The sequence below is a fragment of the Zosterops lateralis genome, assembly GCF_965231275.1.
Source record: "Zosterops lateralis genome assembly, chromosome: 22".
Taxonomy (NCBI): domain Eukaryota; kingdom Metazoa; phylum Chordata; class Aves; order Passeriformes; family Zosteropidae; genus Zosterops; species Zosterops lateralis.
In genome coordinates, this window is record NC_139782.1 from 667576 (window position 1) to 679162 (window position 11587).

The window sequence follows — 11587 nt, forward strand, 5'->3', positions numbered from 1 at the left end:
TGTATTTGTGTGTTTAAGGAAGTTTCTCTATTCTTTGCCAGTTTATTTCCCAGTAGTAGGCGATGGCTGATGTTACCCCTGGAGAACACTGAGAGCCTGTTCGTGTGGGGTTGGGTTTGTTCTTTCCCAAAATGCTGTAGAGAAGAACTTTGGTTTGGTGATTGAGTGGAAAGGCAGAGGGTATGGGATAAAGATGAGGGGGAAATGCTTCACTCTTCACTTTCAGTGATTAAATAGTTCATTAATGATGAAGAGGGCACAAAAGGAGGGTGCGCAAGTGAGACAGAAATAATGGCAAGTTACCAATTTAGCAGGAAAATGAGACTCTGAAGGGACATTTTAATGGTGAGAGATCTATTATTTATTATCTGTGAAGTGAGAGGTTGGGTGGTGCAGGGCATCTGCTTTTGAGAAGAGCAGGGCAGAAGGAAGGGCTCAGTTTTTCACTCCATTCCTGGCATGGCTTTATTTTCACTCCTCTCCCAAAGTGATACTGAGCTTCCTCCTCCAGGGCTGGAGGAGTAGGAGGAGAATGTGTGGGAAAGGCATCAACGTGTGAAGTGGCTCGATGGGATGGGAGGGTTGTAATGAGAGGGTGAGACCGGCAGCAGAATTTCTCATGTTTATTATTACTTTTGCATTTTTGACCCTTTTTGTTGTGCTTTATTTTGGTCTGGCCTGTTTTTATATCCTCCTGGATTGTTTGTGAGTATTTTGGGACAGAGATTGTCTTGCCTTCTGTGCCTCCAAATATAATGGGGACAGAGCCCCAAGGGCTTTTGGGAATGTGCCATGGTGCTTGTTACACCAAGATGTTCAGAAAGAAAATCAGGTTTTTTGACTGTTTGAAGAAAAACACCCACAAAAAAATCAGTAGAAGAGCTCACCAGATCAAATCTTGGAAATTATTAGAAGCCTGAAATAGTTTCCCTGAGAAAAGAAATGGAAAAGTTAAGTGGTTTAATGGCAAGAAGGTTTGTAAGAAGAGTATGAAATATTTAAGATAAGAAAAAAATAAACTTGCATAATATTTTTCTAATACAATGTGGAGAGGAATATAAAAATTCAATCAAGCAGCAAATTTCAGACTGACAGGGTTATTTTAGTACGTGGCACATCTTCCCCCCTTCAGCCTCTGAGTTAAAATTCCAGCAGAATTTTTTCGAAGGCTGCTCGTGTAATGGAGAATGAGAGTCTCCAGGGTTATGTCAGACAAAATTATTTTTAGCGCTGTTCTGAGCCCTCGTGCCTCGGGGAAGAAATGAGCCACTGAAGCAGAATGACGTGTCCCCACTGGGCAAGATTTAATAACATCATATTCTCTGTATTTCTGCCTCTCCTTGAAGCATCAAATGATCCTGACTTTGTGAATTAGATTGACTCCCTCTGTGATCTAATACGCACATCCTCTTCTGCTGTAATTATTGTTTATAAAATGTGTTCTTGAGTCTTGAGTTCTTCATATCCTGAAGTTGGAGGTTGAGGCTAAGCCTGGAAATAGTGTTTGCTGGTTCATAGAGAATCCTAGAATGGTTTGAGCTGGAAGGGATCTTACAGATCATCTTGTTCCACCCTGGGCTTTCGGCTGGGACAGGGATGTGGACATCCCCATCTATCCAGGTTATTCCCAAGCAGTTGACAAAAATACTTGCCACGATTTTCACACATCGTCTCTTTGGAGTACAGATCTTTTCAGAGAAGATGCCTGAGAGCACAATAATATTTTTTTTCCTATACACGAGAGTGCTGGGAGGGATTTTTAAGCATTGTCAGACCTGTGCATCCTCCCTGTATTTCTCCACTCTTCCTACACAGCTCCTGAGCTGGTCCAGCATTGCATTACACTTAATTAAATCTCCACCATTGTCAGGAAGGGTAGCAGGATCTTGCTGACATTTTACCCGTATTGCACTTCCCTGCCTGTCTCCTTTGGGGGCTTTGGAGGGGAATATTGGTAGGAAGATTGTTAAATTCATGTGAATAGTGGGTGGCAGCACAAAACCAGAATCCAACACAAGAAGGAGGGATGCCTGTAGACGAGCAGAAGCTCTGGAATTTTGCTTTTTAATAAGATAACCATTTCCTGGGTGACTTTGCTCCATGCACTCACCTGTCCTTCCCTCCATGCCATTCCCAGCAGTGACTCCAGCAGCAGCTCGAGTGATGAGTCCCCGGCGCGCTCGGTGCAGTCGACAGCCGTTCCCGCGCCTGCGTCCCAGCTGCTCCCGTCGCTGGAGAAAGATGAGCCCCGGAAGAGTTTTGGGATCAAGGTGCAAAATCTTCCAGTGCGCTCAACAGGTGAATTCACTCGGGAAAGAGGAGCAGGGGAAAAAAAGGATAGAACTGGTGGAATAACGTGTACTAAATCTTTGATACGCAGCAGCCACGTGCTGCCTCCAAGGACGGGATTCTCTCCCTGCTTCTGCCTCAGTTCTTGTATGACAGTGGGGAAATTGCTTAATTAGTGACCATCTGTGAGACACCCTGCTGGTCCCAGCTCCAAGTATTGGGTATTTCCAGCTCCTGGAACTGGTGCTTCCAACAGTAATCTGGGTTTTCCCAGGGAAAAAAACTTACACATCTTAATTTTTAACTTAAAACTTTGATTATTTTATCTCACCCTGCTTCAATTTAATTTTTAATCCAAAAAGTTAAGGGTTTTCTCTTGCAGTTCGAGCACTTCAAAGCACTCCTGAGCATATTTGTAAAGGCAATGCACATTGCATGGAAAATAACCCAGGAAACCATGTGCTGAGGAGCGCCCATGATTGCTCCCTGTTCCTTGTGCTGAGCACAGAAGATATCCCACAGGAAAAACCAGCATGGGATCAGTTGTGAAACAGTTTTAACAGAATTCATGGATGCAGAAGCACTGACTGAGCTAAAATAATGCCTTGATCTTGTGAGCAGAGTACCTCACGTATTGGTATCTTCCTATAGATTTAATGCCTGTCATATTCCTTAAAAGTACATGATGCTAAGGTCAATATCCCACGAGTTCCAGACAGACTATGTGGGCCTGAGTCAGATTCCACAAAATCTGATTAATCTGCCTGGTTATATTTCTGAATTGTCTGAACTGAATGCTGTGTGACTCCAGCCTCCATTCCAGACACCTCAGGAGGCAAAACCATTCACCGTCAGCTTTAGCCATGTAAAACCTCATGTGTGTAGTTTCTTGGGTTTAAAAGGGGAGGATCAGCTAGAAACTTTGGACACTGGCAACATTAACATCCCAAGTTAAAAAGGGCACTTGTGTGAGCACCGAGTTAAATGGGACGAAGTCACATTTCAGAAAGACAGAGTTCTTCGTGTCTTTTATGGTGCTACTGAATTGGTAGAAGTTATATTTCCGCAATATTAATGTTTATTTGTTGGTTTAGATACAAGCCTTAAAGATGGACTTTTCCACGAATTCAAGAAGTATGGGAAGGTGACGTCAGTGCAGATCCATGGCACGTCCGAGGAACGGTATGGCCTTGTGTTCTTCCGGCAGCAGGAGGACCAGGAGAAAGCACTAAATGCCTCCAAAGGAAAGCTTTTCTTTGGCATGCAGATTGAAGTCACAGCCTGGATAGGACCAGGTAAGGTCCATGCCCTTCTCCCACAGGACTGCTCTGGGTATGTTCAGGAGCTGTTGTAAAGAGGCAGAATAGAAGTAAGGAACGTACTTTAAAGAAGCTGGGGAAAATGCCACGATAAAATCCAGAGCAAAAAGTGTGGATGCTCTTGGATCAAACAGCAAGAGAGTTCCAGTCGTAAGCCTCAGAGAAGGAAAGCTGCCATCCTCCCAAACAGTGGGATCTGCTGGAAGGAATGATCTCATCTGCCACATCTTGGTGGAGCAGCTGCCAGTGGGTGGTGTGAGCACAGCACTGAGTCCTCCCAGCCTCGTTTTGTCTCATTTTAATTAAAACAGCCAACAAGTGGTGTATTTTAAGGCTGTGGCAGCATAGCCCACATGACCGACCAGTGAGAGCTGCAGCCCTGAGCACATGGTGAAGTTCTCAGACTGCACTTCAATGGCTTCTTTAAAAATTGATTCCTGAAAACAAACTCCTGCCATGTGCTCTTCCCCAAGCGCAGGGAAGCCTTGCTGGAATTCATGCACTCAAGCATTCATACCTGAGTAAATTTCCAGAGGAGGAGCTGAAAGATGCAACTCCCTTTCACCATCCTTGAGGATGTTCAGATTCCTCCATGGGAAATAAAGATTCCCAGTCCCACATAAATAACAAGTCATGGGCAGAAGTGGGTGTTTTTCTCAAAGACAGTGGTTACTCTTGTTCAGATCAAGGAGGCCTGAATAAACCAACATGAGCCAAATCTCCAGTCATTACAAATTTCATGCTCTTTTATCCTAGAAACCGAAAGCGAGAATGAATTTCGTCCTTTGGATGAAAGGATAGATGAGTTTCACCCAAAGGCAACGAGAACTCTGTTCATTGGCAACCTAGAGAAAACAACCACCTACCACGACCTGCGCAACATCTTCCAGCGCTTTGGGGGAATAGTGGTATGTGAATCGTGTCCTGTGTGGGGTGGCATTGCCCCCCTTTCTGTACAGACCTGTGGAATGCTGTGAGTGGTGCTAAATCTGTCAACGACAGATAATTGAGTCTTTCTGTAATAATCTGAGTAATGCATCTTGCTGGAATATACCTGAAAGCTTTTCTTTGTATTTGGAGTTCAGCCTATGAATGTTGAGGGGTAGCTTAGCAGGAAAACCAGTCCTAGGAGTGTTTACAACAAATGTCTCTCCTGCTGTTTTCTCCTGGTAATTCTCTCCTGGTAGCTCCCAAGCTGACTGAGTCTTTGGGATGGGAGTGTGCCAGGTGATGTTCTCATGTTGACTCCTACAGCTGTGTGAATCTGAGTTTCTTATTGATTCCTGAAATAAAGGCTTGGTCACTGCGTGTGGAAGCAGCCCCGTGCCCAGGCAGAGGGGATTGGTGCAGATGGATCAGTGTTTACACACAAAGGATTTGGGTTTTCAGCTGAGGGCGAGTATCAAGATAAGGTAGAGCAGCTCCCTCTCCTCTGCTCATGACTTTTTATAAATTCACATCAACATTACATTTAAGGGAAATTTTCCACAAGAGTTGTGCCACTATCCAATTTAATAAATTTTCACAAGGGCATAGAGTGACAGGACAAGGCTTAAGGTGAAGGAGGGCAGAGTTAGATGAGGTATTGGGATGGAATTCTCTCCTGGGAGGGTGGGGACACCCTGGCACAGGTTGCCAGGAAAAGCTGTGGCTGCCCCGGGATCCCTGGAGGTGTCCAAGGCCAGGTTGGACGCGGCTTGGAGCACCCTGGAATAGTGGAAAGTGTTCCTGCCCATGGCAGAGGTGGCACTGGATGGGCTGTAAGGACCCAGACCATCCTTGGATTCATTCTGTGATGCCTGTTGAGTCGGGGTTTCAGATGGTTCATGTTCTCCCTGTCAGCTGTGGGTGCCTGTGAACGTGCTGTGCCTCCTTCACTCTGCTCCAGCATGTTTTTATCGCTGCTGAGGAATCAGTCACACATGCCAGGAACCCCATCCTTGCTACCCCCCCAAAAGAAGAGGAGGTTGCTTCCATGTACAGTGTGGACAAACATAAAATCCATGTTTTGTGATGTCTGGCAGCCCTTGTGTATCCAGACTCTGCTGTATCCTTGACATCAATACTGATTTATGAATTTGTGCCATATCTGTGTCTTGAACCCTTTTCCAGTGTTAGAGCTGCAGACCTCTCCTGATAAAGATGCTTATCAGTGGTAGTGTAAATTGGCTTTTGTGTGCTGTGATGCTCCTTGTCAGCATTATTAATGGCTCAGAATTGGGAGGCAGCGCTGCCTCACCATTTTCAGGAAAACTTGCAAGCTCAGGTGCAGAAGGGACCAGCTTTATAACTTTTCTGAGGGGTAATGAGCACAATAACGATGTTTTATTTGCCTCTCACAAGGAATTGCTTGCCCAGGGTGAGTGGTCAAGTATAATTTACCATGGTTGCAGTTGTGCTACTTCAGACACTTGTAAGTGTAGTTTTCTATTAATATTCCACTTAAATCATTAGGCCAGGGCTGTAGGAGTCTAATAGTTGTGTAAATCTCCCTGTTTACTTCTGTTTTCCCAGATAAAGAGCTCCTGGGTGATACCGTATCAAACTGCTGCCTTGTCCCTAAATTTATTAACCATGAAATTACCTGTCCTGGATGTTGGAACATTTGCGTTCAAATCCATGTGTGGCTCACAAAGGCAGCTCCTGCTATTCCAACAAATAAAGCCAAACCCTCGACCTCCTATTTTCAGCTTGGAATGAATCATAATATCATTAGTTTGTTCAGAGGCTTTGGGTACTTTTCCAGTGCTAGTGCTGAGCTTGTTTGTTAACTAAATGTCAGCTCCTGGCTTGCTGGGCTTTTTTAAATCAATAAAAATCAGCCTTTATTTGACTTTGTGAGCCTCTGGCCATGCTTGTGAATGGGCCTGTGGTGGCTTGGTTTTAAAGAGCAACAGCAACTGTGAAGTTGAGGATCTTTTTTGCCTTTGCTGTGAGTCAGACTGGTTCAAGAGATGAGTCCAGCAATACTTTGTGTTTCTAGGAACAGGATGGATCATGATTATTTGGAAAAGAAGCCCGTCTTGGCTCAGAGATGAGGATCGGAGCAGGTTGTTTTTTCTTGAGCCTTTGTGAGCAAAAATTAATCTGTATTTCTTTGATCCTGAATTGTCTCTTCTTGATACAGTATTAACAGCCTAAAGCTGATGTTTGTTGATCAGGTCAGGCTTAGTTCTGCAGGCTGGGATTTTAAATCTGTGGGATAAAGTGCTTTCCCTGCTCAGTAAGGATTTGGTTTTGAGATGCAGCAGAACAGCAGAGTTTTAACTGTCTACTATTGTTTAAATCCTCTCTCTGAAGAAAATATTAATTAAAGAGCTTGCTGCCACGTGTCCCTGAAAAAAACAAGTCCTCTTATATCGGGATTGACTGCTGACTGTGAGTTGTTGTGTTTTGTGCTTGTCCCCAGGACATCGACATTAAGAAGGTGAACGGTGTCCCTCAGTATGCGTTCCTGCAGTACTGCGACATCGCCAGCGTGTGCAAAGCCATTAAGAAGATGGATGGGGAATATCTTGGAAATAACCGGCTCAAGGTAAAGCAATCCTCCCCTGGACCATATCCTTCTTATGTCTTCCATTCCTGCATCATGAGATGTGTTGCAGCAGGGTAGTTTATGGAAGTAAAATGGTTTATAATGTGTGGTCATATCAGAGCATGATGGTTTCAACCATCACCTGATTAGGATTAATCAGCATTTTTGTTGGTTTTGTCCACACGCAATCCTGGGATTGAGCACTCAGAGACTGAGGTTCTCTGGCCTGAAAGGGCCACATCTGGTGAGGCTGTGCTGGGAATCCATCCCACTCCCCACGCCAAAAGGGGCCTCTCAGGCCCCAGAGCTGTCAACTTGTCACTTCTTAGACATTCAAACTGAAGAAACCAGTGTTGTCAAACACTGTATTTGTTTAAACAAGCAAAATTATTTTCATTAATTGCTCTTTGATTTTTGTCTTGCACCTGCATCAGATGCTAATTTTAGAAAATCCATACAAACAACAGCTTACTCCAAATAAGCCTTTCATTAGGCATGCTCTGTTCAGTGAGTTTAATCCTTGTGCACTGTACTGATGGAAGTTTTGCCCTTTTGTGTCCAGCTGGGTTTTGGGAAGAGCATGCCTACAAACTGCGTGTGGTTAGATGGGCTTTCCACAAACGTTACGGATCAGTATCTGACCCGACATTTCTGCCGATACGGGCCTGTGGTGAAGGTAGGTGGGAGGCTTTACCATGTGCTTCCAAGTTGTTACTGTCTTCCTTTCTTCCCATCCTGTCCTTTCAACCCCACTATCCAGGGCTTTATATAGCTCAGGTAGAAAAAATTCTCTCTGAGGTGGAATTTGGCTGGCAGGGCTCTGTCAACATAGACAGCAACCAAAAAGAAGTACTTTGAGTGAGCCGAGATGTTGAGTATTGGAAACCATTTGTTGCTCTTTTGCAGTACAGTCTCTCCCTGGCAAAACTTCTTAAATGTTAGTTGGAAGAACAGAAGTCTAATTACATAATTACTCATACTTATAAATTACGTAATTAGACATAACTATGGTTTTTTTTCATCAGACTGGGAAAAAAAAAGACTTTTTAAAAGCAGTCAGGACAGTCACAACTCCAAAAGTACATGGAAGACGAGAGAAAGTCAACAATGGTGCAACACACCCGTGTCATGCAGCAGGAGCCTCTCCCATGCAAGTGATTTATCACGTGCTTAAACTTCAATGTGGGAGTTGTCCTTTGTATTTTTATTGGACATGGATGTGCCTAAAATTAAGCAATGTATGTAAATCTTTGCAGGATCAGGGTCTGGCCTCCGCAAAGGACTTTTGTGGGTTTATGTTGCAGCTTTGACATTCGTTATTGTAGCTGTTGTTTCTGGAATAATACATTTATGCTGCTAAAGGAAGGCAATATTTGAAAACTGGGCATTTAACAACTAGTTAGTGGTACTGCAGACTGATGACAAAAGATGATTTCACTTTGGAATTAGATGTTCCCTTTACCTTTTTTCCCCCCTAAAATGTGTTGGAAATTAAAAAAACCCAAAATGTTAACAAAGAAATGCCACAAAACTCAGTCAACAAAGAAAAAATATTCTAAGTAAAATACAGAAAAACAAAATAAAGGCATAATATACCTCAAGCCACAATATCCACAATTCAAAGCAGTCCCGTGTCCTTTTATTGTCTCTTCATTCCAATATGCTTCATCAGAAAAGCCTGGAAATTCACCTTGCTAAAAATTATTTCCTTCCTGGTATCCTCATGACTTAGGATTTTGTTGGGACTGACATTAAGTCCTGTGGATGAGGCTCTTATTTGGTTTTTGTTTTGTTTTTTTGTTTTTTACAGGTGGTGTTTGACCGTTTAAAAGGCATGGCCCTGGTTCTCTACAATGAGATTGAATATGCACAAGCAGCTGTAAAAGAGACCAAGGGGAGGAAAATCGGTGGGAATAAAATTAAGGTGTGCAGAATGACCTCCAAACCAAAGCAAAACAGGCAGAAAAAGAGGAACAAATTGTGTTTAGGCCTTCCCCCTTAAATGCTGACAGTGCAGACTGCCAGGATTAAGGAATACTTGGTGGGACACACACGTCCCACATATCAAAGGCTTAAATTATATTTTTATACTCGGCTTACCAAGATGTCAGGGAATCCTGAATTGTTACTTATAAAGCCTTTTCCAATATTCTGCCATTCGTTTCGCTGAATTGTCTCTCTAAGCTCCTGAGTGTTGGTGTCCGTGTCACTGCCTCATTTACCCCAATCCAAGGCAAACTTTTGTGTTTTCATGTTAAAAAAGGGAAATCTGAAGGTATGAGTTCCTCCAGGAAAACACATGGCTGAATACAGCTACTCCATGCTGATGTCCAAGCTCTGGGGTACAGTAACCTCTACATGCAGTCATGGAATCATGGAGTGGTTAGGATTGGAAAAGACCTAAAGATTATCTCATCCTTCCTTGCAACAGATTTTAAACAATAATTGAAAACACTACTTTAAAAAATACACAGGAAATACTTTTCTTCTTGGCGCAACACTTAATAGAGATCTCTTGGATTTGGGTGAATGTGGTGATACCTGTTCTGACTGTCCCATCAGTCCCATCATCCCCACTGGGGATGTGAGGTGTCAGCCAACCCTTTGAATTATCTTCCTCCTCCTCCTTTCTCCTCTCTTAAAGAGTGGGCAGTGACGTCAGGCATGATCTCAGCATCTCTTACGTCACCCAGGGCTGGAAGTTGGATATTCTGTAGTTTCTGACCATGCTGTTGGGTATCAGTCACCTTCCTGTGCAGAAAAGCATGTGGTCCTTTTACATGTTGTGTGGATCTTGTTGCTCAATGGCTTTGGAATAAGCAACACCCCTGATGTGAGCCTATGCTCTATTGCTGTGGTTACACACAGGACTGGGCTGACTTAAAAAATAGCAGGAACTAGAATGTTAAAAATATTCCATTATGTGGCATACACATAATGAAATCCATTCTAATCCTTAATTTTTTCACTATACCGTTAGCTTCTTAGTACTAGAAAACACCAATTGTTTGAGTAGGCAGAACAGGGAGCTGCAGTTCAGGAGGCTTGGTTCTTTCCCTGCTTTATCATCCCGGGCAGACACTGTTGAGTCCAGAATGGATTCATAATCCTGACCTTCTGTAGCACTACCCTGAGATAAAATGGACTTTGGAACTGTCCTGGCAATAAAAGCATCAATACCACAATAGTAATGTGCGTTTTTCCTGCTACTTTTGCCCGACAGAAGCCTCTGGGATGGCGATTACAACAACATAGTAATGAGGTAGTTACACACCTCCACTGAGAATGGTCTGCATTCCTGGGGATATGCAGGGACAGAATTGCAAAGTGTTTGACAATTTTTATTAAATTTTACCCCATTTTCAATCTGCTCAGGAAATGTTGTCAGAGTGGGATGTTTCCATGACAGAATATGATTTCCCCTTTCTTCTTCAGGTGGACTTTGCAAATCGAGAGAGTCAATTGGCATTTTATCATTCCATGGAGAAAACGGGTCAAGATATCAGAGACTTCTATGAAATGCTAGCAGAAAGAAGGCATGTATCAATATCTTTATTTAAATATTTGTTTTCCAGCATCACCTTACAAAATTCTTTTAAAATCATTGTCCTCCTCCTCATCATACAGTCAGACTTTCTTCATGCCATAATTCTTAAACAATTTGTTTTCCTTTCAACTTGATCCTTATTTTTAAAGTTAGTTTAAAAACAGCTCTGCATTTTATTTTTTTTTTTTTTACCTCTTCACTATTTTTTAAAATTAAATTTAGGTGATCAAACTTAAGCTGAGCAGATTAGAGCAGGCAGGGTCTCACACATCCCAGGCATAGCCAGTTACTGGAATTCCTGCTAAGGTGGCGGTTTCAGTTGTCTCTGTGATTCGTATTTAAGTATCCGGTTTCTCTGTGGGGTCACCAGGACACAGTTGGGAGTCATTCATCATGTCTTAGGAATGCAAAGAGCAGCTTATCTGTATCAGAGAAATATGTGTGTTGTTGGGTGTATATAAAGTCTGATAAACTCCTGCTTTTCAGCCCTTGAGCAGAGTAAATTCTGATCCTCCACCTCCCCATTTCCAGCAGTTTTGTTTGTAACTTGATAAAATAATACAATTCAAGTAAGGATGTGTTTTTATTTTGAATAAAGCTGTGTCCTGTGTGGCTGCCCCTTGGTAGCAGCTGGCACCACATGCTGCACAGCCACTTATTTATCCCTGAAGACCTGGCACAGAAACACTCTACATTCTGGGCTTTTTTACCTTCACTGACTGAAAAAAACCCCATGTTTTATTTCCCTCAGAGCCTGGCTGCATTGTTAGGGCTCTGCCTGCCCAGGAGTCGGCCCAGCATGACACCGGTTTTACCTGGGAGCTGGATAAGCCCAAATTGTTTTGCAGCAAAATTGATTGGTCTGACATAATGCAAAATGAGCAGATTTAAAAGCGA

General features: G+C 43.0%; 1 protein-coding gene across 4 annotated transcripts in view; it reads left to right on the top strand.

Annotated features, from left to right (window-relative positions):
* The window catches only part of SPEN (spen family transcriptional repressor), a 65592-nt gene that overhangs the window by 39902 nt on the left and 14103 nt on the right, over window positions 1-11587 (top strand). For 3 of the 4 annotated variants that reach the window (XM_083876997.1, XM_083876999.1, XM_083877000.1), the window contains 7 exons: window positions 2138-2298; window positions 3384-3584; window positions 4365-4516; window positions 7018-7143; window positions 7706-7819; window positions 8954-9067; window positions 10579-10679. In XM_083876997.1, coding sequence (XP_083733123.1) covers window positions 2138-2298; window positions 3384-3584; window positions 4365-4516; window positions 7018-7143; window positions 7706-7819; window positions 8954-9067; window positions 10579-10679 — 969 coding nt within the window. The remainder of the gene's footprint in view (window positions 1-2137; window positions 2299-3383; window positions 3585-4364; window positions 4517-7017; window positions 7144-7705; window positions 7820-8953; window positions 9068-10578; window positions 10680-11587) is intronic. The other variant, XM_083876998.1, reaches the window with a different exon arrangement.